Below are 26,345 nucleotides of genomic sequence, written 5' to 3' on the forward strand. Positions count from 1 at the left end.
GTGTTGCTCATATTTATTTCAAAAGTAAAGCTAAAAAAATTTTGGTGTAAAGTAGAAGCAACTTAATTTTGTAAGTGAGGCTTGTTGAGTCAAAGAATCTTTTTTTCAATGCTGTAAATGCTGGACTGATTTAAGTATGAAGATAATCACAAACTTCCTGCTAATAAACAACAACAATAAGATTTCAAGTGAGGAGGAAAAATACTGTGCTAGGCCTTTAGAGCACCATGAGTTGATGTCATAAAAATTTTATATTTTATATATTTTTTTATCTTTGTATCTTTTATTCCTGTATTTCCGATAAAAATATAAATAAAAATAAACTGTTTTAAAAGTTTATTATTTTAATTTAATACTCTGAAACTATGTATATAGTAAGCTGATGAGTGTTTGATGTTCTGTGTATTCACACTGTTTCCAGATCACCTTTCTAATATTAAAAACTGATTTTATTACTCATAATTAACACCTAAACCTAAAAACGCTGCCTGATGTCAGACAGACTTGTTGTAAAAGGTATTTTAAGTCCATCCATTTAAGTCCATCCAGAAACAATCAATCTATTAAAAAGTACGCAGAACGAAGAAAACTATGGCATGACAACGGGGACAAAATGCAAAGCCGAACAGTAGGAGGCGTCATTAGCTCCACTCTGGCGCCATCTTCTGGATATTGAGGGAACAGCAGCTGTTCTGATAAACTAACAGTGTTTCACAGTCTTAGCTGATCAGAATGAAGCTGACTTTGACTCTGATTATTGATGGAGTGAAAAAGAGCCAGTCACAGGGCTCCTCTGTCATGGTATGCATTATGTTGTCCATTATGGAGCTTCTCTAAACTGTATTTGGCAGAAGAAACGGATCTGGCTGTTTCTGCTGGATTAAAGTAGAAGTGTTTTCCCTAAAACTCCACATCTGGATAATATCACACTAACAACAGATTGATTATTATGAACATCATTCTTAATCAGAAAGAAATCTGCTTGTTTATTCATTCATTCATTCATTCATTCAGCATGGTGAAATAACTCGATGCTGAGATAAACAGGGCATCATTGAGATTCAGTGAAATACATTATTTTAATTCCAGTAAACAGTGATCAATCGTACTGATCAACCCATTCTGTGCTGTTCGTGGCCGATTGGATGAGCACACGCGGACCTACAAACGTTTTTTTGAACCTTTTCTCTTTCCGTAGCTCGGTGTTGCTCGGCGTTGGTTTGTGCGCGCGCCCAGGTGAGGAGGAGCTGAATCGGATCACCGGTTTAAAGTGAAAGTTGAGCAGCGACTGTTCAGTAAAGAGAAGATCATAAACAGAGAAAAGCTCAGAGGTAATTACTAAAGATCAACACACACAGTTTACTGAGGAGAACATTGAGAACTCACACTGATCTGAGAGAAACAGCTGCTGGGTTCTGTTTTATTTTCTGTCTAAAGTGCCCGATAAAGTCAGCTAACTGAAGCTAAGCTATGCTAATGCTCAGGTAACCCAGCCAATGAGCCCAGCAAAAATGTTCAAGTTTTTAGAGCATCAGAGCCTCTTTCTGTGAGGAGAATTTTTAATGTATGCAAAACACCATATATAAATAGTTTAGAATGCGAGCTTCTTAAAGACTTTTATTCTGGGTAAAGACGCTAACAGCTAACACAGCTAAATGCTAACAGCTGGGTGACTCGTTTGTTCGTGTTGTAGTTGAGCTGTGGAGGACTCGTTTGCTGTAGTACCATAACAAACTGTCAAACTTTACTATATATATATGTTTTAAACTATGCAGTGTATATTATATATATTTTCTGCATATATGACTCCAGTATCCACCATTGTTATGTTTCAGTGTGATTCAGAGAGACCAGACTCACCTGATCTCAGCTACAAGTCCATGAAGTGTCACATTATTGATAATGATTATCAGGATTATAGAGATGATCAGTTCTACTGTTTGTTTATACTGTACTGAGATTCTATCACTAAATGCAGTTTATTAATAATGAACTGAGATCAGAGACAGTAACATTATTGATGATGATTATAAGATTATAGAGGTGATCAGTTCTACTGTCTGTTTATTCTGTACTGAGAATCTATCAGTAAATATAGTTTATTAATAATGAACTGATAGATCAGAGAAAGAGTCATGTTAATAAATAAATTTTTCTCCAAAACCTTTACAGGGGTGATGATCTGCTCAAAATAAAAACACAGTTTGTGAAATAGTAACATGGACATGTTGTAACACGAGTGCATACTCACACACGTCCATCTGATCCTGATAATTTAAACAGTGTTATTCTGATGGTAAACATTCTTTCAACTCGTGTTTGAGGCACACGTCTCCATCTGTCTGCTGTGTTTGCTGACATTGTTAAAGGAAGTTTCTCAGCATTGTGACTTAAGAACGCTAACAAAAATTTACTTCTGGTTTTAAAAGGTGGGAAAAAATTGACGCAAAACTGTCTGCTGCAAGTTCCTCAGATTTGTTATCAGATGTAAATGTAATCAGCTGCACCTTCATCAGCTCCGCCCATTTTCTGAGTTATCCTCCCTCAAATGTGTATGGAAGAGAAGCCCATGAACTGTACAGAACACACGGACAAAATGTGTCTTATTTGTACCTGAAACTACATTAAAAAGCTCAGCTCATCAGTCCCTGAATGATTCCATCAACTACTTATATATGAAAATCCTGAAGATGACATAACAGGATTAATCCTGTGTAAACTAAATATGACCTAACTGTAGCCTAATGGAGAGATCTGAGCCTGTATTGGCTCTGAGTAGAGTGGTCATCTGTACACGGCTGAATTACAGCAGCTCAGAGTGCTGGACCTGACTTCAGATTAGTAATCATATAATGACTGATTATGATAAATAAAGAATGCGGAGCAGCAGGAGATGTGATGGTGCCACTAGATTTGTGTGTCTACTTTAACCACCTCTCTAGTATTAAATAGTGTTGGATTATTTTTAATGAAAAAACATCCATCGCCCAAAATGTTATCTACTATTTCATGACAGGCAGATTTCATATGTTGTAGTTATATTTATTAACCAAGTATTATTTCATGCTACATTAATGAAGTGTTCACAGAGAGCAGAATCTGCAGTGTCTAGCTGTGTGTGAAGAGTAAAACCTCACTGATGGAGCTTCATAACTCCAGCAGTGGAGGAAGAACCTCTGACCCAATGTGAGTAACATTGTCAGTTCTTAACCTGATTAAAAAGAGAGGAAATCATGACTTATGCTAAGATTAAGTCTGTTTATAGAACATAATTACTCAAGACTTAAATCACATTGTGGATGAACTTTTCTCAGAGTGAAGCGTGCAGCATCTCCAGAACCCAGCTGTGTGTCTGTGAAGAGGTACCGGTCCATGAAGAACCCTCCTGAATTTAGCAGAGGAGGAGGAGAACTCAGCTGTGTGTCTATGAAGAGTGACCAGTCCATAGGAAACCCTCCTAAGTTCAGCAGAGGAGAAGGAGAACCCAGCTGTGTGTCTATGAAGAGTGACCAGTCCATAGGAAACCCTCCTAAGTTCAGCAGAGGAGAAGGAGAACCCAGCTGTGTGTCTATGAAAAGTGACCAGTCCATAGGGAACCCTCCTAAGTTCAGCAGTGGAGGAGGAGAACCCAGCTGTGTGTGTATGAAAAGTAAACAGTCCATGTTGGTGCCAGCACAGTCCAGTGGAGGTAGAGGAACCTCTGACTCATGGTAAATAACTGCTACCATAAACAACAGTTCTGATAATGAAGCATTTCTAATATGTTTCTGAGCTCTGGGCTACATGTTGAGTTTTTCACATATATAATATTAGCAGGACTGAAACCCAGTTTCTCCTGTGTCCAGCTGGATGTCTATAAAGAGTGATGTGACCTACAGTGAGTGAAACTCTTCAGATACACTTCGCTGGGCACTGGAGAAACGACTGTCAGAATATAAGTCTTGCTGATATTTTACAGGATCCCAAAAGGGTGTATTGGTGATGTCTGGGCTCTCACAGGACATCAGGGTATCATTGACAGGAGGTGATGGATGACATGCTCTTAACCTGGTGTCATGTTTAACCAGTGGTGCTGTGTATATGTGGTGTCATGAAACACATGCACGTCAGAGTTGTTTTTAATAATACAGTGAATACAGTCTACATGTGAAGACACCAAGTTTTATGTTTTCTAGATATTAATTATCAAAATGTTCAAATTTAATTGATTGAGATAATTTATACCATAAAAGTTGATGTTTGAGTGAATGCTTTACATTTATACTGAGCCAAGTAATTAGTATCATACAGTTCTAGGAAATGTGTAAAAATAGTGTTAATGTTTTTTTTAAACCAGCACTAAATGCTGTTTGATCTTTCAAACAGCAGGGAAGCCCAAATAGATCTGCTTTTGATTATTAAGCTTTAAAAAGTGATCGGAAGTTGATGGCTTATACCTGCAAACATCCAGAAGTGCCCCATTCACTTCCATTCATTTCAGAACTATCGTGTTCATATGGTAAACAATAATTTGTAGTGGTAATTTAATCAATTTAATTAAGTTCCTCTTTGATGATGTTTATTGCAACAAAAACAATTTAATAGTAGTGACAGGAAATCGCAGTACATAATTTCCAGTGACTTAAGATATTTACATAAACTTTTTTCATGAATCCTTTGTTTTTACATACTGTTGTATATTTTTAATTTGCATGAATTTATTAATTAATGCATTAACTGAATTTGATTTTTTTTTTTGTATTGTTGAATAATAATCATCATCATCATCATCATCATATCACTTTCAGCATGCTCACTGTGATTTGTGTGATTAAGATGCCTGCTCTGATTCATTGGCTAACTTATCTTTAGCTTAGCGAGCAGGCTAGAGACTCAAACAGTGCCACACACCTCAGTACAGGTTTGATTCTGACTGCTGACTGCTGCTCAGATCACAGTGTGTGTTAGTGAACCTTTAACCATCAATAACCAATTCTATAATATTTAAAACCAAGTTGAACCTCAATTTATGTTATATATATATATATATATTACTACATTATTGTCTGGGAATATTTTATTTTAAATATATCTTGGGACTCTGAGGTAAACCAAAAAAGTATCTTTTTTAACTAAATAGCTGAACTTTAATGAAACGTGGTTAGTATATTATTATGGGTATTTGTGTTAATGATGTTTGTTATTTTATTTGACCCTTGTTAGGCAGCGCACCTCACCAGCAGCACTGAAGATAAACACTCTGGCAGATATTTACCAACCAGCGGATGATGTCCTTCACAGAGTCTTAGAGAGACACAAAAGCAGCATGAAGAACAAGTATGAGAGCTTATTTGAGGGAATCAGAACAGAAGAGAATAAAACCCTCCTGAACAGGATTTACACACAGCTCTACATCATAGAGGGAGAGAGCGAAGGAGTGAATAAAGAACACGAGGTTTTACAGATGGAGAAAACACCCAGGAGACACTTACAAGACTCTCCAATCAACTGCTTAGATATTTTTAAACCTCTACAAGGTCCTGAAAGAGAAACACAAGAAGAGAATGTTACAGCCGTAATGGCTAACACTCTTAGACACAAAGAAAGAAAAGAAAGCAACAGACCAAAAGTGCCAGAGCTCAGACGTGTACTGACTAAAGGCATCGCTGGAATTGGAAAAACCGTCTCTGTGCAGAAGTTCATTCTGGACTGGTCTGAAGGAAAAGCCAATCAGGATGTAGATTTCATGTTTGTGCTTCCATTCCGGGAGCTGAACTTGATTAAAGATGATCAATACAGTCTTCAAGGACTTCTTTGCGACTTCCATCCTGAGCTCAAAGATCTGGACCCAAACATTTATGATCAGATCAAAGCTGTGTTTATATTTGATGGTCTGGATGAAAACAGAATTCCACTGAACTTTGAACAGAGTGAGAAAGTATCTGACATCACCATGACATCATCAGTGGGTGTGTTGATGACAAACCTCATCAAAGGAGAGCTGCTTCCCTCTGCTCTAATCTGGATAACCTCCCGACCAGCAGCGGCCAATCAGATCCCTCCTAAATACATCAACCGTGTGACAGAAATTCAGGGATTCAGTGAGCCACAGAAGGAGGAGTACTTCAGGAAGAAAATCAGTGATGAAGACCAAGCCAAGAGAATCATCTCCCACATTAAGACAGTGAGGAGCCTCCACATCATGTGTCACATTCCAGTCTTCTGCTGGATCTCAGCCACTGTTCTTCAGAGAATCATGAAACAGCGTAATACAGAAATCCCTAAAACTCTAACTGAAATGTACTCACACTTCCTGATCACTCAGACAAACATGAAGAATGAGAAGTATGAGGAGAAAGGTGAGAGAAACCCAAAGAATCTGCTGGAATCCAGCAGAACCATTCTTCTGAAACTGGCTGAACTGGCTTTCAAACAGCTGATGAAGGGCAATGTGATGTTTTATGAAGAGGACCTGAGAGAGAGCAGCATTGATGTCACTGAGGCCTCAATGTATTCAGGGATTTTCACTGAGATCTTTAGGGAGGAATGTGTGCTTTACCAGAGGAAGGTCTACTGCTTTGTTCATCTGAGCTTTCAGGAATTCTTGGCTGCTGTTTTTGTGTTTCACTGCTATGAGAGCAGCAACATGGAGGAACTACAGATATTTAAAGCACAGTACAATGAGTGGTCTGAGGATGATCCACTGGGGTTTCCTCACCCATGGTACAGAAAGAGGTCTGAGAATGTTCCACTGGATGCGGTGCTGAAGGGAGCAGTGAATAAAGCAGTAAGAAGTCAGAATGGACACCTGGATCTTTTCCTCCGTTTCCTGTTGGGCATCTCACTGGAGTCCAATCAGAGACTCCTACAGGGTCTACTGACACCAACACAGAGCAGCTCAGAGAGAACTAGAGAGCATATCAAATACTTAATCAAAAGAGTTGATGATGATGATGATGATAAACAAGATCCAATCTCAACTGAGAGATCCATCAATCTGTTCCTCTGTCTGTCTGAAATGAATGACCAGTCTCTCTCCAGAGAGATTCAGGAGTATCTCAAATCAGAGAAACACTCAGAGGTGAAGCTCTCTCCTGGGCAGTGTTCAGCGTTAGCCTATATGATTCTGACCTCAGAGGAGGTTCTGGATGAGCTGGACCTAAAGAAATACAACACATCAGAGGAGGGTTATAGAAGACTGATCCCAGCTCTGACCATCTGCAGAAAAGCTCAGTGAGTGTTATATCTACATTAATACAACAGATTAATATTTGATTACCAACAATTGATTAGGGCTGACCACATTAGATCTTCATTTATACAATTAAAAATGATTTTTATTATTATAGTTGTTACAGGACGGCAGGGAGACGGACTCAAGTGCAAAGAGGATAACCTGTGAGAAAGGGTGTTAAATAAGTTTATTGAGGCCATGGAGTGGGAATTTGGCACAGAGTTGAGGTGACCCAGAGCCAGGCTCGAACCGCCGATATACTGGTTGTAGTCCGTGGAGTTAGTGCTACGCCACTGGGAAACAGGGGCAATAATGGGGAAAACAACTCAAGGGGCAGGAAAAAGGGCAAACAAAGGAAACACTGAAAGCAGTGTGCTCAAACAAAAGCTGAATTAGAAACATGAAAGAAGAGATACTCTGAAAACAAAAGTTACTTTCTCTGTAATTAAGAGGGGGAGATAGACTTTGTGTTTCACTTGTTTGCTCTTAATTGAACACCTTTTGTATGGTTTGGAGCAGTTTGTAGCTCAAGACTTCTTGAGGTTTTTAAGTAATTTTGGGGCAATTACTCTCTTTTGTTTTTTTCCAGCCCTCTTTCCTTTTCTTTTTGTTTTTCTTTTCTACAAAGGTGTGACAAAGGGCTGCTGTTTGACACAGCCTTAAGTAGAGGAGTCCGCAGGTGTGTGTGGTTGGGCCTAATCAGCCCAAGGGCTTCTGGGAATTGGAGTTCCCAGAAGTTATGGCACCTTGCCACCATTTCCCTCTGCTGGCGGCCGGCGGCGCAGGCTGGGCCCTTACAATAGTATTCAGAGATGGGACCAGTCCGATCCTATATTGGTATTGGGACCGATATTGAAGTAATTCACTCATCGGATATCAGATGGACAGGGCCGATCCACTTACTGATCCATATTCAGTTCCACATCTTACCGTGAACCTGTGGCAACTTCAGTCTCTAACTGAGTGCAAATGACATTAGTTGTTGGTTTGATCAAAATATCATCTGTTTGGAGATATTTTTATCTGGAAATGCCGAAAAGCAAGGCAGTTACTTGTAACTGTCCAGCATGCCGAGAAGTGGAAGTGCAGATGCGTCATGCAATACAACCAGTTTAATCGAACACCTGCAGAGGTTTCACATAAAGGAGTAGAAGCATTTCATGTTAGCTAACAGTCAGGGTGACACCGCCAGGCATCAACTCTCTGATGCTTTCTAGAAATGCAATAAACTTACAGTAGACAACTCAAAGCCTAAAGGGATTACAGAGAAGTTGCTGAACTTCATTGTACTCGATGACCCACCACTCTCTGTAGTGGAAAATGTCCAGTTTTGCCCAGGTTTAATCTGCCATCCAGAAAATACTGTTCAGAGACAGCCGTACCTGAACTGTACAACCAAGTGTCATCACAGTTAGCGGCACAGTTAGCTAGATGTTAAAGCCATGAGCTTCACAACTGACATTTGGACCACAAATGTGAGCCCATTGTGTTTCTCATAAGTATCACTGTACACGGGGTGAACTTGGAAACATAAGGACTACAGAGTGCGGTGCGTCAGGTGGACAAGTACAGGGGGGTCACACACCAGCAGTTCAGTTGCAGCCTCCAATTTTATTTTATTCAGAGCTCTGTACGTCTGCTGTGCCACCAACACCCCATTCTCAAGACCAGTTTGTGGAACCAAAGCTTTATACTCTAAATCTCCCCACCCCCAAGAAAGAGAGTGGATGTTCTCAGAGACCTGAGAAATCCTGCCGTAAAAGGGACAGATTCGGTGTTGTAAACTGTGTTCTGTTCCTGTCCTTAGGAAGTGTTGTAAAGGACAATTTGCTGTAAGTGGCCACCGCAAAACATACTGTTTAACATTGAATAACAACTAAAACAAAGGAAAAGAACAGAAAACCAGAAAACAAAACAATTTCCAACACCAGATAACTTAAACTCATAGCAATCACTGTCCAATGAAAGGAGACCTAAGGGACATTCTTATTTGACAGTTCTGACATTGGGCTTGAGTTAAGAGGTGCTGCTGCTTAGCTGGATTGAAAATCTACAGATACACTGGCCCTTTGTAGATAAGACTTAACATCTTTACTGTAAGTCTAAATCAACCTGAACTTTAATCTGGTCACTTAAAGCTGTGATATCTGTATACAAGCTATTGTTTAAAAATACATTTGATGTGAACAGTCATTGTTATGTAAATAATGCTTTTTGTTTTGATATTGTGGTGTTGAAAAAAACTCAAATATCAGAACTTTGTAAACTATTGTATCAAACTTTAAAAATCCAATATTTTGACATAACTCAGAAAATCCAATATTTTGACATGACAGAATACATGTACTAGATACAGTTCTATACAAATGTCTGAGCACCCCTGGCCAAATTACAAATCCAATTCTATAAAAAGTTGGAACAGTAATAATAATACAATAATACAGAAAGCAGTGATGAGTGAACTGTTGGAGCTGTTAAATTGACAACAGCCCAGAAACATTATTTTACCTTATGTTTTACCTTATGAACTTTATTTTTTTATATATATACTCATTCTGAACACAATGCTTTCAACATGTTCAAAAAAGGTGGGATACAAGCATGTTTATCACAATGTTACATCACCTTTTGTTTTACCTGCATAAAATAATTGTATATGGACTGAAGACACAAACTGATCTAGTTTTGTAAGTGGATTTTTTGCCATTCTTCTACTATACCAGGTGTGTGGCGCCTTTATTGTTGTGTTTTGCTCTTCATAATGCCCCACACATTTTCAATAAGAAACAGTTAGGTCAGGCTAGCAACCTCACTCTCTGACTAAGCAGCCATGCTGTTCTAACACTGGATTCCTTTTCGTAATATTACATGCCGTTGAGGGTGAAGTAGTTAAAATCCAGTTTTTAGACATTTGGATTTTTTGCTAGTTACCCATTCTTGCCTTTACAGGACTAGGCCTGAAAGCTTCTTTTATGCCAAGCATGATCACATCTCTTCTTTTAAAATGTTTTCAACATTCATAGTGTTAATTTGCCCCATCCCAACTTGTTGGAACGTGTTGCATCAATATCTGAATAAGCTTATATTTACAAAAGATAATAAAGTTGATAAGTTAAAACATTAAGGGTGTTTGTTCTAGCTATCATCAAACCTTATAGGACAGATAAATGAAATTCTCTAGTTTAGGGGTGTCCAATCTTATCTCCGATGGGCCAGTATGGATGCAGGTTTTCACTCCAAACAAACTGAAGTGCACCTGTCTCAACTTGTTTAATCAGTTGGTCTCAGTCTTCAAACATTTTATCAAGTGAGCTCCTGCTGTGTTGGAGTGAAAACCTGCAGCCACACCGGCCCTTTGCGGTGCTCTAGTTAGACAGCAAAGATGTCGCCCCTGTTCCTGCCCACTACACATGACCAGTATTTGCTTACCTCAGCCGTCAGAATCACCTCAGCGTTTTACCATCATGGATTCTTTTTTTAAATAGTGATTTTAATTGTATTTGCTCTGAATGAAACAGCAGAATAGACAGGAGTTGTGGTCAGATGCCGAAATTAAGAAATCGAGTGCTACTTGCTGCTCTTGAACAGTTAAAATTTACAAAGGTAAACTGTCCTCTGAGTGCTCTTAAGGGAAAAAAACAACAGTAAACTCCACATCATACAAGGTTAATCTAGCTGCCAGATAGATAAATAGTGAAAACAGATACTGTTTTATTTGTTTTGAATATTTAAATAACACATACACATTAATACATACACCACAAATATACAGTCATTCAAACTAGCAATCTGTAATGAGAGACAACTAGTCAGATGTGCGCAGTTAAAATACTCTGAGAAGGCTTTACTGGTTTGAACGTGATCCAAAGTCATAGTCAAAAAACAGACAGAGGTCACATCCAAAATGAGCCATATACAACATAGATAAACACAACAGAAGAAAGTCCAGGCAAACTATATCCAAACAGGGAACAAGCAAAAGACAAAGTAAAAAATTACAGAAGACCAGGCAGGTACACAAGAAGTCAACCAAAACACTGGAAAGAATGCTCAGTAGCTCTGTGAAAGAAGCAATACCTTACACTGAGCTAAACTAAAGCCCAAGCTTAAATACTAACTGGACTGTTACAACCTGTCTAGGAGTTTTGTTGGAGTCATAACATAAAGAAGACAAAAGAGAGCCATTTAACGTTTAAACAGATGAAGTCGTTATTTTCTTTTCTTTAGCTGCTCTTTTGTTTGCACAACATAGGACGAACTTCAGAGTGGGCATGCCCCAAAACAACATAACCAGTCTATTTGGGGATTTTAGAGAACTAACTTACCTAGGCCAAAATAAAGAAACAAAAATACATACTGTCTCCCTGACTAGACCAAAAAACAGGAGAAAATATTAGATTCAAAAGAAATGGCACCCACCCCTACACCTTGGTCAGCATAAGAGAGTGAAAGGTATAGAGATGGATCATGAGCTTACTGCTCATGTAAAAAGTAAAAACAGTAAAAGTCATTGAGCAGAAGACATAGTAGTGCTAAGTTAATACCTTTGAGAAAGAGACAGAGACAGTACACTACCCATAAAACAAACATCTAGCCCCAAGCTGCCATGGAGGTAAGCCTTGAGGACATCAGGCACAGCTGTAGAAGAAATACCCCATACACTTGCAGCCATTCAATCAGATGCAAGCATAATCACAGGACTCCAGCCAATCACACACACCAGTGGGCGGGTCCTAGTAGATGAGAGTGAGAGAGAGAAAGAGAACAAGAGAGAAACAAGCAAAACAAAAACAGTCATCCTAGGGACATAACATGGACTAATCACATGATGAGAGAAACAGGTGATGCACTCAGTAATCAGGTGAGGCAGATCTCTGATACGTCGGCTGGTGTGATGTCACATTCATGTGTTCTCCCAGTACATTCTGGGAAATGTCCACCAGAGAGTCACGGCTGGAGGGATGCGTGACACAAACTATTTATGCAACTATATACAGTAATATTACAGTAATTAATTATTTAAGTAAGTGATTCATTTACAATGAATTTCCATAAATATACACGGACCAGCCACTTTATTAAGTTCACTTCCTTGTATCTATTCTCATTGTTCAATTTTATCAGCTCCACTGACCATATTGGAACACTATATAGTTCTACAGTTACAGACTGTAATCCATCTGTTTCTTTGCATACTTTGGTAGCCTGTTATTTAATGGTCAGGACACTCACAGGACCACCACAGAGCAGGCATTATTTGGGTGGTGGGTCATTCTCAGCACTGCAGTGACACTGACGTGGTTGTGGCATTAGTGTATGTTGCACTGGTACAAGTGGATCATACAGGGGGACGGGTGCTAACAAACTATGCAGAGAGCAGAGAGTAAAACTATAAAATGGATAAAGATTGTAGACAAAATGAGGTGTACTTAATTAAGGTGTTGGTCGGGTTGTATTACCATGTTTTGTCTTTTTTTCAATGCCCTGTTCCATTGTGCATCATGTATCTTACCAGTGATGTGGCCAATGAAATGAGGTGAATTCTCCCAGCACCCAAAAAATTAAGAATCGCAAAGCATTTAAAAGGTTTTGTAAGGCTGGGGAAACATGCATTAATCATGCATGTATATAGGTGGCTGCCATGTTTGAACTAAAGCTCCTGGAGAACCTGTGCAGTTGCAGGCTCTGTATAATCATCAGGCAAAGTTTTTGGATGTATTTATATAGGCTTGCCTGAAACAGTGCAGGGCCCTTTGCACAGTATTCCCTACCAGCAGACAGCATATTAAAAATAATAATAAAAATAATAATAATAATAATAATAATAAGTTCATAATAATAATAGTTCAATTTATAAAGCCCCTTTCTCAAACCCTGCAGCCAGTGGCAGTGGTGCAGAGCTGAACTACTATGTTCTGATTCATGATAGTCTCTTTCTGCTGCTGTCTTGTGTTTATCTATTGCAGACTAATTGGCTGTTATATCACCAAGGACTCCTGTGAAACTCTCTGTTTGACTCTGCAATCTGTGAACGTTCTGAAAGAGCTGGACCTCAGTAAGAATAACCTGCAGGATTCAGGAATGAAGCAGCTCTCTGCTGGATTGAAGAACTCACACTGTAAACTGGAGATACTCAGGTGAACTTTCTGTGAATTCATTTTTTTAACTAAAAATTAACAAGCCTTCACAAACTATACATACAATAATGAATGTATGTTCATGTACAATTATGAATTTATTTAATTGTCCTTAAGAGAGGAAATTTGTTTTCACAGCCTGTGCCATTTATACAGTGTTATGGCACATACGAGATCAGACATTTGAAAAATTACATGGATACTTGGATAAACACTATCAAGACAGACAAAGTGCAAGCAACCAAACCCATCCATAAAAAGCACATTTAAACACATAAGGCCTAAGGCTTTTTTTTTTTTCTTTCACTTACTAACGTTCTATATCTCCAGCCTGATGGAAGTAAAGAAAGGGTGCAGTGGGTGATCTAGGTCTTTTCATTACTTCTGGCAGTGCGGTGTGTAGCTGCATCGACCACTTCGGGAACAACAAAGCGGTGCTTTTTGCTCTTTCTGTTTTACTATCTGTTGCTGTAACCCAACCAAATTTCAAAAATCTTGACTGCAACAACCAGCACCAACGTCTACCATTGCCAGAGCCTGCAACAGCTGAGAAATCAGCCACAATTTCTGCTTTCACACAGACTGCGAGAAGAGCTGTGCGCGCTAGGCTTGCTATGACCCACAGCACTGCGTGAGCCTGCTGGCCGAAATGGGGCTTGTCGAAAATGGTGTGCAAGAAGGTGGAAGTGAGGCAAACAAGCTGGGGTGCATGCTAGGCTAATGGCTAACTCGAGGTGACCAGCTGTGATATCGGTCGTGCTTTCTAATCTTTGCTCCTTGGAAAATAAACTGAACTACCTTCCGGATCCAGCGGGCTACCCAGCGTGAATTCAGGGACTGCTGTGTTTTTGTTTTTACAGAGACGTGGATGATGAGCTCCACTCCAGACTCAGCCATTCAGCTTGATGGCCTGCTGTGCTTCTGGGCAGACAGAGATGCTGAACAGAGACAGTAAGACACGAGGAGGGAGCCTGTGTGTTTACATCAACACTGAATGGTGTAAAAATGCAGCACTAGTCTCTAGTCACTGCTCACCGTTGGTGGAGTTTGTGATTGCCAGAGCCAGGCCGTCTCCAAAACATGCACGGACTGTTTATTGTCGCTGGAGATTTTAACCATGCTAATCTGAAGTCAGTGTTCCCTAAATTTCACCAGTATGTGGACTATGCAACCTGGGGGGCTAACGTGCTGGATCTTGTTTACACAAACATCCTCGGCGTGTACAGTGCTGAGCCCCACCCCCACTATGGCTACTCAGACCACATCTCTGTGATGTTCATTCCAGCATACAGACCGCTCATTAGACGTGCCAAACCAGACTAGAAGCAAGTGAGAACCTGGCTGCCAGGAGCTATCTCTGCTCTTCAGGACTGTTTTGAGCACACTGATTGGGAGATGTTCAGAGAAGCAGCAACTTCCAGTGACTCCATCAACCTGGAGGAATATACAGAATCAGTGACTGATTATACCAGCAAATGCATTGATGATGTTACTGTTTCCAAACTCATTACAACACACCCCAATCAGAAGCCATGGATGACTGCAGAGGTGCACATGTTGCTGAGAACCCATGATAAGGTCTTTAAGTAAAGGGATAAGGCAGGCCTCAGAACAGCAAGGGCCAAGCTTTCCCGGGCCATCAGAGAGGCAAAGCACGCCTACGCAAAGAAACTCCATGAACATTTCCAAGACACTGCTGACACACGCCGCATGTGGCAGGGCATCCGGGCCGTCACCAACTACAAGACACCTTCACCTGTTTGTGACAGTGATTCCTTCCTCCCAGTGCTGAATAACTTCTAAGCTTGGTGTGAAGCACAGAACTGCATGACAGTAAGGAAGACCACACTTCCTCCAATTGAACAGGTACTGTGTCTGATCACTGCTGATGTGTGGAGAACTCTACAAAGAGTCAACCCACGAAAACCCCAGGATCTGACAGCATACCAGGCAGAGTGCTCAGAGAATGCAGCTGGCAGATGTTCTCATGAACATATTCAACATCTCTCTGAGCACTGCAGTCATTGCAGTGTGCTTCAAGTCCACCACCATCATCCCTGTGCCGAAGAAGTCTCCAGTGTCCTGCATCAATGACTGCCGTCCCGTTGCACTCACTCCCATCATCATGAAGTGCTTTAAAAGGTTTGTCATGAGGCACATCAAATACCAGCTCCCCCCTCCACTGGACACACTGCAATTTGCATATCACCCCAACCGCTCAACAGATGATGCCATCTCCACCACACTCCCCCTGGCTGTCACCCACCTCGATAATAAAATCACCTATATCAGAATGATGTTCAAAGACTTCAGCATCATCTCTCAACACTTGATTGGAATACTGAGCCTGCTGGGCCTAAACACCTTCCTTTGTAACTGGGTCCTGGATTTCCTGGCTGAGAGACCTCAATTAGTCAGGATTGGTAACAACATCTCCAGCACCACCATACTGAGCAACGGTGCCCCCCAGGGCTGTGTGCTTAGTTCAGTGCTGTTCACTCTACTGACCCACAAGTGTACTGCAAAGTACATGATGAGTCAGCATACAGAGAGAGAGTGCAGTGGCTAACAGACTGGTGCAGAACCAACAACCTGTCTCTAAATGTGGACAAAACTAAGGAGATGGTGGTTGACTTCTGAAGAGTGCAAGGTGACCACCCCCCACTAAACATCAATGGGTCTGCTAGGGAAATTGTCAGGAGTTCCTCAGTGTTCACATCATAGAGATCCTCACCTGGTCCCTCAACACCAACTCCATAGCCAAGAGAGCCCAGCAGCACCTCTACTACCTCAGTCTTCCGGCAAAGACTGAAGAAAGTTCATCTCCCCCCTCCCATCCTCACCATGTTCTACAGAGGGATTGTGGAGAGCATCTTGAGCAGCTGCATCATCACCTGGTTTGGGAATTGCAATGCCCCTGACCGCAAGACCCTACAGTGAATAGTAAGGACAGCTGAGAAGATCTTCAAGTTTTCTCTCTCCTCCATCACGGACATTTACACCACATGCTGCATCCGCAAAGCCACCAGCATGGTGGACGACCCCATCCATCCCTCACACAGACTTTTTTCATGGCTGCCATCTGGCACTGGGTACTGGAGCAACTGTGCCATCACTGCCAGACTCTGCAACAGCTTTGTCCCGCAAGCAATCAGATTTTTAAACCCACAAGGACTGAACTGAAATCCCCCTCACACTCAAACTTAAACTCACACACACACACACACATACATACACACACCTACTTGCTCCTCTGCATGTTTGCACTTTGTCTGTAGTGTCTATTTTGTTCCAAGTTGCACCATGGTCCTGGAGGAATGTAATTTAGCTTCACTGTGTACTTGTACTTAGATGGAATAACAATAAAAGCCTCTTGACTTCACCTTATTGTTTAGATGTGACAGGCTATGTGTGGGAAGGCCTATGATTTTTGAAGCAATATGTGTGATGTGTAAGAGTTTGTTAATGTTTGACACTTTTAACACTGTAAAGAACCAGGTTGAGCAGTACAGGATGATAGGCTCAATTATGCTTCTGTAGAGTAGCAGCAGCAACGATGGAGCTACATGAAGTGCCCTTAGCTTTCTGATAACAAGAAGTCTTCTGAAATCTGTTATAGAGGTCCATAACATGTTGGTCAAAGCTGATTTTATTATCCAATTTGAATCCAAGGTACTACTGAATCTCTTTCTCTTGCCATCCTTGAAATACAACATAAAACACACTAAAAGTATAATGTGCTGCTGAAGAAACGTGACATTCTTTTATCTCTTAATCTATTCAGAAATACATTTTCAGTATATTGTAAAATTGGTTCTAAGTTTAAATGTATCATATATTGACTGGGTTGTGACATTTAACTTTTTATGCTAACAACAAGCAGCTTCTATTTAGAAAATAAACAATAGCTATGTTTCCTGTTGTAAATGTGATCACATGAATGAATAATCAAGCTATAAATATTTGTGTACTTATTTCTGAAAGTAAAGACAATGTGGAATATAGAGAGTAAGGTAATTCTATTACAGTGGGACATAAAAATATTTTTAAAAAAACTTTACACCATATGCTATATTTATTCTGACTTTTGCAGACTAGGTGGGTGTAGTCTCACCACAAATTCCTGTGAAAATATATCATCAGCTCTACAATCTGTAAACTGTTCTCTGAAAGAGCTAGATCTGAGTAACAATGACCTTCAGGATTCAGGCATGGAGCTGCTCTCTGCTGGACTGAAGAACTCTCACTGTAAACTGGAGATGCTCAGGTGGACTTTCTGTGAATTCATTTATACAAAAAAATTTGACAAGCCATAATAAGCTGTAACCTTATAATAATAGATTTATGTGTAATATTAATATTCATTTCACATGGTTTTAGGCTTATACTGAATCTCTTTTTCTAGCCATCCTTGAAGTATAAAAACACACTAAAAGTATAATGTGCTACTGAAAAAAACATGTATATCTCTTAATATATTCAGAAATGCTTTTTTTCAGTATATTGCAAGATCTATTCTAAGTTTAATTGTATCATATATTGACTGGATTATTGTGGCAGTTAACTTTTTATGCTACTAAACAGGTGGCTTCTACTTAGAAAAAACAATAGTTATGTTTTCTGTTTTAAATGGGATCACGTGGATGAATAGTCAAGCTAAGAATATCTTGTATACTTATTTCTGTAAGTAAAGACAAAGTAGAACATGGAGAGTAAGGTAATTCTATTACACCTGATTACACCATATTCTGCATTCTGATTTTTACAGACTAGCTGGGTGTAATCTCACCACAAGTTCTTGTGAAAATCTATCATCAGCTCTACAATCAGTAAACTCTTCTCTGAAAGAGCTAGACCTGAGTAACAATGATCTTCAGGATTCAGGAGTGAAGCTGCTCTCTGCTGGACTGAAGAGCTTATATTGTAAACTAAAGACACTCAGGTGAGCTTCCTGTGAATTAATTCTTGAATGGTAATAAGCTGAAAAGGTACTTTAAAATCTAAAAAAAAATGTACTAACAATTATTTTGGATGTCAGAATTCTGTTGTTTCTCTCACAGTAATATAAAAATAAACAAAAATTGTATTGTTATCTAAAAACTATGATATACCTATTTTGTTACTGTATTTATAAATCCTTATTTGACTACATTGTAATGCCTGCTTGCAGACTGCATATCTGTAGTCTTGGTGCGAAAGCTTGTGAAAATCTGGGATCAGCTCTACAATCAACATACTCCTCCCTGAAAGAGCTGGACCTCAGCAACAATGACTTGCAGGATTCAGGAGTGAAGCTGCTCTCTGCTGGACTGAAGACTTTATTTTGTAAACTGGAGACACTCAGGTGAGCATCTGTGAATTCAATCCTGAATAAAAAAAAGTTAAAGAAAGAATCAATAAACTAGCAATTCAATAAATTAACATTTTTTTCCATTGTCTCTATCTCTGTACTGATTTCTGTAATGAGTTGTCATGGCATGTTCTCTCTCATTCAATTCAGAAATCTTTCTTTGAGTCTGTTGCAAGAAACTAGACTAACCACCAGTAAAATTAACCACCGGTTAATTTTAGATTTTCTTTTTCAGTTTTCTTGTTTCTGTTATTAAGCTTATTGCAATTACATACAAAAACGTTATTGTAATGAATAGTATTAAACATGTGCTCTGATAGGCTAAATAGTGATCACAGACTACATGACACAACTCTACATGTATTTGTATAGTGAAATGTTTTTCACTAAACTTAGTTAATCCTACTTCAATTTAGAAGTGGAGCAGGAATATCTTATTCAGCTACAGGTACTTCAATGCAAACTAACAGAGCTATTCTTGGGTCACATAAGTGTGTAATGAAACTTTGGGCCCAACAGTGGGCTCATGACTTGTTAAGGGCTTAAGACCACGTAGTTTAAATAATTTTACAATGTTGTTATTTAATTGTGGTTACTGTGATGTTAAAAAAAATGGTAAAAGTTTTCCTCAGAAATTTCTTGGATGAGAAGTTCCAGAGTATTTTTACAAGGTGTTGAAATACAACCCCATTTCGAAGTTGGGATGCTGTGCAAAATGTAAATAAAAACAAAATGCAATGATGTGCAAATCATTCAAGCCCTATATTTAATTGAAAATAGTACAAACACAACAGTTGAGACAGGGGTAACAAAAGGCTGGTAAAGTTGTGTGATGCTGAAAAAAAACAACTAGTGGTTAAACTCCTCTGGTGAAACTCCTATATGGAGCAATCCCATGTTTTTAATAAATAAAAAACCATTTATATTCTAAATCTGGAAGCAGAGAGGAATAACCAGCCTGGCACCATTGTTCTCTAATGGCTTGCTCAAAATTCAGTATATCAGATAACTGTCATTTTCAGTATATACAACTCAAAGATGTCAATAAGAAAACAGTTAATAGTGGAAATTTCTGTAATCACACTCCCTCCCTCTTCTTAAAAGTATACTGTCTTAAACCATAGAAAATGTTATTACAAATATATGAACTTAAAGCCTCAAAGGACAACACTATCTCACTTTCAGTGGAAAAAGTGGACCGAAGATATAAAAGAAACATGTAATCCAAACTGGCAAAATACATGCAACAACATATTCTTTATGACCAGCAATTCAAAACTCCAGTTAATTCAATTTGAAACTCTTCACAGAACAAACATTACAGCCCCTAAAGTACACCAGACAACAGACAATTACTATCATGCTTTCTGGATTTTTCCTCCTACCCAGCAGTTTTGATCGGAGGTCATGGACAGGCTATCCAGGTTTTGGGCCTTGTCATCCCTTTCTGTCCCATTGTAGCACTACTTCATGACCTTTTTTTCCACTTTCAGCACCCAATCACCTCAAATCCTTTACATTAATGGTGGGTGGAGGGGTGGGTTTGTTATTGATAAACAATGAGTTCTGACATTAACAGTGTAACTAAAAAAAGAATTAATGAAAAAACAAATTATTAGAACCTTCTTGGGTGATACACTCCCCATTTCATTGTAAAATGATTAGTTTTATCTTACATTTACATGGCTGCTCTAAAACTGAATTTTTATTAAATGTTTACTAAAAAGCTAACAGAATCTAAGATATAAAGATTTAAAGAAAAATTTGTTAACTCACAATTTGAGTTTCAACACATTCAAAAAGGCAGTCATGCAACCTTTGTCTTCTATCTACATTAGCCAGAGAGAGTGGCAGAAGTGGGTTACAGAGTAACGTACATGTAAAGTGTAATGAGTTACTTTTTCAGGAAGTAATAGGTAATAGAATCACCCTAAATTTTGAGAGGAGTAATTAACAACTTATTTTACTTCTTTTTAGTTACTGCCCCATCACTGGTGACCAAAGAGTTAAATTTTTTATCATCAATCAGCAAACATTGCTTAAAAATGCCTCTGGTTCATCTACATGTTGTTTTAGATATCTCAGACATTTTTGTGATGAGGTCACAGGTAATGTTTCCTTCCAATTCAAATTTGGTTTACTTTAAATGGTGTTTATGTAATTTCCTGGATGCCTATTTATGTATATCTTAACTCTGTGATGCTTCCAGGAGGAAAATCATGTTGGTTCTTCACAAAATGTCTTGCTAAATATATCTCCACAAATCTCCATGACACAAATCACCTACGCCAGACAAATGTTAAATAATTACTTCTGAATAGGCTTCGATCTCTACTTAAGGCTTAGCAAAAAGCATTTCAGCCTGGACATGGGCTCTAGAGACCAATGCCAATGCAATGTACGGAGTTCCATTTTTCTATAATTTTCAGAGGTGAGGTAATCACCTCTCTCTCTTCTGATGTTTCATAACCTGTTTTGCCCATCATTAAACCTGAAAATATATCACTTTTTTGGACCCAATTAAATTCAAACCATTAATTACAAAAGGTCCAGCTGTCTTTGGTACCTTGCATCCTTTGGTCCTTATCAAACCCTTATCTAACCACTTACACAACCTTTTATACAACTGGACTACGTGTGCTCAAGATTCAAAAATGTACTAGCTTAAGGCTCAAATGTTTACTTAAAGGGCTTAAAGTTTTCTGGAACTTCCTTACAGAGTTATGGTTACTTTCCATGCAGGTTTTCTTAGTACTTTCCATTTTCCTGTCTATACCTCTTATCAATGATGTTCTCTTTAATCATCATGTTTGATTGTTATTTTAGAAATTTTCATTTTATTCCATCACTTGGAAGCCTTCTCCCTTGGTAGTTACATGCCCGTTTGGTCACGTCAGCTATTTTTGGTTTTAGTTTTTTATTGTGACTGTGGTTGGAGCAGTTGTCTGGGGGCACATCTGAGGTGCTGAGAATGGCCTGTTATTGGGATTTTTTGCCACTTGCAGGTTCAGTGCATAAAAACCTGCCACCAGTAACTGTTCAAAACCAAGGTCTACTTAGTTGTCTTTTATTAGTGTCAGGTGGAGAGGGGCTTTTACACACTTGTTTGGCATCTTTTGTATCATGTCTTATGCCTTCATGAAGTTTGAGGGTTAGTCTTATGGTTGGCAAATGTTTTGGGATTTCCTGTGTTTTTGAATTTTGATTTGGCTCAATTATCTCCATTTTTAGTCATAGCTGGAGGGTTTTTTCAGCCGCCCTCTACCACCATGCTTGACTCTTTTTTTTAACAGCAGTTACTAGAGATAGCTGATTGTTGTAAACTGCCTCAGGCCTATTTAATCTGATGTTATTTGTTAATTGTGACGGATGTAAGTGAACATACTGTGTGCACTGTGGCTTAGGCAGCAGTAGCAGCATACAAGTATGTTTTGGTCCACTAAACATCAAATTGAGGAAATTCCCCTCCACGTTTTGCTAACCATGTTGCTGGTTCGGTTGCTGAGGCATCTCATGACCGTTCACTGGGAAAGTCGGATCTGAATCATGTGTATTGTGTGGGAAGGGGTCATTGAAAATTTAACTGTCCTATTTTAAAAGCAAAAGGAAAGCATGCAAGGGTTTAGTAAAGCCCACTGCTTTGGCTTCTTCAGGTTCAAGTTCTGTCGTTTTCCACCCATCTTCACTTTCCAGTGAGTCTTGTTCTGTTGGTTCTAGTTTTTTTTGCCCTTTTTTATCAGACGGTTTTGTATCCCTGTGAGGAGATGGGGTTAGGGTGGCGGTAAAAGTCTTGCATAACACTGGGGCTTCTGAATAATTTATTTTGGAAAATATTCTGTTTTGCCGTTTTTGTTAGAGTCTGATAGAGGTGTCTTTTCAGTCAGGGCCAATAATGTTCAGGTTTGTAGCATTAATTTAGCTATTTTATGGTGCCACTGCAAAGAGTTACTTTTTTTTCAGACTTTGTCCAATGTAAGGGTTTGGATTTGGAGAAACTACCTGGTTGGGGGCATGTTTGGTGTGATGTGTCATCATCTCTACTGGTAACATCCACTTCTACAACCCCATTTCCAAAAAAAGTTGGGACGGAAAGAACAAAATGCAATGATGTGCAAATCATTTAAACCATATATTTAATCAAAAATGCTTCAAAGACAACATATCAAATTTTGAAACTGAGATTTTTATTTTTTTAAATATATGCCCATTTTGATTTTGATGACAACACCACGTTCCAAAAAAGAATGCCCAGTATGTTTTTTATTTCTAAAAATTGTAATTCCTTTCAGGGATTGAAAAGGGAGCACGTCATTTAATTTGGGCCTTGCAACATTCTGATGTCTTTGTTGAACCCAAATCAACGCCTGATGTGCTGGTGCCTTTTCTTACAACCTTATGTTCTTACTATTCACATTAAAGTTACTGACAATGTGATAGTTGAAGCATTGTCACAGGAACCAGTGTCTTAATGCTTATACATGTTATTGGTGTTCTGTTTTTGCTGTCTTTACTGACATCCCATGGTCCAGGTAGTGGAAGGATGTACTGGATGGGAGATGTCCAAAATTAATATTTTTTGCATATCTCAGTGGTTGGTGGTGGATAAAGTTTATTTTCATGTGGGTTCATGCCAGTTCTTTTTTTGAGGGAGGTGGTATGACGACCCACCTGACCCTCCGATTTGTTTTGTCCTGAGTGGGCTGCAGGTAAAAATGGGAGGCAGAGCTCTGACCTAATTGGTTACTGAGACACCCCAGCTTGCAGGTGTTTGGGTCTCTTTAAAAGGCTTTTCAATGTGGAGAGCTGTAGCCAGTTTTCTTTGTCTGTCTTTGGTGTTGTAAATGCCATCTGTCCCTCTTTTACCTTCCATTCTGCAGATTGTCTGGTTGTATGGTTACAGACGAAGGCTGTTCTTCTCTGGCTTCAACTCTAAAATCAAACCCCTCCCACCTGAGAGAACTGGATCTGACCTATAATCACCCAGGAGAGTCTGGGGTGAAGCTGCTCTCTGATCTACTGGAGGATCCACACTGCACACTGGAGAAGCTACAGTGAGTTACTGACTTACTGTATCTATACACTGACTTTAAATATACACATTACTGACTGTAATATTTTACTGTAGATGTGTTTTTGAATTGTGACTGAACACATCTTACACACTGAGTTTAACTTCTTATAGACTGAACACATCTTACACACTAAATTAAACTTCTTACAGACATGCTAGCCTAGCAGTGTAATTTAGAGCTAACTATTCTAGCAATGATGTGACATCATGCTAACTAGCCTAGCAGGGTCCCTTACAGCTAACTATCCTGGCAGTGTAATTTAAAACTAACTAACATGGTTAGTTTGATTGATCTGTTTTTTTTCTTTATTTTAGTTTAGTTTTATCTGGACTGCAAGATCTGAGGGGATGTTTTATACTGTAATTATCTGTTTTATTCTTTAATGGTGTTTTAGTTTTAAATTGATATGAAGTTTAATGAATATATAAATAGGTGTGATTGTTCTTCAGGGTGGATCATGGAGGGAAAATCAGGATGAAACCAGGACTGAAGAAATGTAACACACAAACACCCTGTACACACTATACACACTGTACACCCACAAAGACAAACTATACATAATCACACAATATACAATACATACTATATACTAGGGGTGTGGGAAAAAATCAATTCTTAGGTGCATCGCGATGCAGACGTGGACAATTCTGAATCGATTCACAAAAATCGGAACTTGGAAGTGGGTAAGTGTAGTGCCCGGACAGTCTGTGGCGGCACATAACAAAAACACTACTGGATGAGTGAGAAATCCAACCGGCTCCCTCTGCATTAAAGCCAGGTGAGGTCAGGAGTCACAACACAAATGATAAGAAGAGCCATTTTGACCTTTCAACAAAAATCAAACCACCTTGGGAGCCACAACATTTAATGTCCAGTATGTGTCAGTATGTGTTAAAGTCCTAGTTTAGGCTAAACAATATAAATGAAAACACAGACTTACTCTGCTCTGCTTTAAGCTTTAGCGTTAGCTATAGCCGCTTTTCTTCCATCTCCGCCAGAAAACTTTTCCTCAAAAGTTGAATAGTTTCTTGTAAAATGTCTCTCAGCTTTCGGCTGTTTTACGAGGCTGAAGTCGCTTCTCACTCTCCGTTCCACCTTAAATTCTGACTGAGACGCCGAATGTAATTGCGGCACCATTTAAGATGGAACAGGAAAATTAGACAGAGAAGCGACTTCATCTTCGCAACTTTTTAGTTAGTGTTTGACAGTCTCTCGTTGCAGATTTAACGTACCAGGAAACCAAGTGCGCTGCTTATAAATGCAAATAAGTCCATTCATCTCCAGATGTTCGTCTGTCTTTCTCTTTTCCTTTTCGTTCGCTACTCGCTCGGCGAAACCTCGTTGCTACGTGACCTGCAGTCTTTCGAGCCCCTGCCCCTCTATCACGAGACCAAAACCGAAGTTATAAAATCACTAAAGAAAATGGGTAGGACAGCTATAATGTGCTGCGTGGTCATCCATTATCACTGGATCTTATTTCACCGTAACAGTGCATTTTATCACAGAGGAGTGGTAGCAGCGTCTCCAAACAAGAGCAGCGAATGAGAGCCTTCTAGTTCACTTGCCACATCACTTCCATTTGTCTTATTAATAAAAGATATTGGATGTAAGTGCATTATGCATCATTACAAATACTTTGTTTTAAAACTACCAAGTTCTCAGATTGTAAGAAAATAGAAATCCTGTAGAGAGAAAAAAGATGCATCGAGATGCATCGATAATCGTTTTATAATCGCATTGCAGCCCTCTGAATCGTAATCAAATCGTGAGGTGCCTAAAGACTCCTACTATATACACACACACCCATACACATATACAAACATACACACTCACACACATATTTATCATACATGTGTGTACATGTGTATGGTGTGTACATGTGTACACACCATACACATGTACACACTCACAACACACACACACATCCACAACAGTTCTATCTGTTTTTGTCTCCTCTATGTGTGTGTACAGATGTGTGTGATCTCACTCTGGATCCAAACACAGTGAACAGTGATCTCTCGCTGTCTGAGAGGAACAGAAAGGTGGAGTATATGGGAGAAGATCAGCTGTATCCAGATCATCCAGACAGATTTGAGTACCAGCTGCAAGTTCTGAGTGTGGAGAGTCTGACTGGACGATGTTACTGGGAGGTTCAGTGGAGTGAAGGAGCTGAAATATCACTATCATACAGAGGAATCAGGAGAAAAGGAGTCAGCGATGACTGTGTGTTTGGACTCAGTAATCAGTCATGGAGTCTGGAGTGCTATAATAATAGTTACTCTGTCAGACACAATAATCAGAGAACTGACCTACCTGCACCCCCCTCCCCCTCTAACAGAGTAGGAGTGTATCTGGACTGGGTGTCTGGCTCCCTGTCCTTCTACACCATCTCGCCTGACACACACACACTGACCCACCTACACACATTCACCACCACATTCACTGAACCGCTCTACGCTGGATTCTGTGTTCCTCCTGACTCCTCAGTGAGTCTGTGTGAGATAAAATAACACAGGGAGAGAGAGAGAGCATGCTCATGAAAATATGTAAGGAATAAAAAAAATAAGTAAAAA

General features: G+C 39.3%; 1 protein-coding gene across 2 annotated transcripts; it reads left to right on the top strand.

Moving 5' to 3' along the window:
* The first annotated feature begins 1,217 nt into the window (after positions 1-1,217).
* LOC118817044 (NACHT, LRR and PYD domains-containing protein 12-like) lies at positions 1,218-26,345 on the top strand. Of its 2 annotated transcripts, none has more exons than XM_036583702.1 (11): positions 1,218-1,331; positions 3,081-3,186; positions 3,315-3,710; positions 5,203-7,212; positions 13,180-13,350; positions 17,444-17,617; positions 18,119-18,292; positions 18,521-18,694; positions 23,578-23,751; positions 24,222-24,268; positions 25,744-26,345. In XM_036583702.1, exons 2-11 carry the CDS (start codon positions 3,140-3,142, stop codon positions 26,280-26,282), a joined length of 3,906 nt encoding a protein of 1,301 aa, XP_036439595.1. In that variant the 5' UTR covers positions 1,218-1,331; positions 3,081-3,139; the 3' UTR covers positions 26,283-26,345. The 2 variants fall into 2 exon arrangements, with proteins under 2 accessions (XP_036439595.1, XP_036439596.1); XM_036583703.1 differs by having other exon boundaries at positions 1,236-1,331; positions 3,090-3,186.

This window comes from Colossoma macropomum, unplaced genomic scaffold (genome assembly GCF_904425465.1).
Source record: "Colossoma macropomum unplaced genomic scaffold, Colossoma_macropomum, whole genome shotgun sequence".
NCBI lineage: Eukaryota > Metazoa > Chordata > Actinopteri > Characiformes > Serrasalmidae > Colossoma > Colossoma macropomum.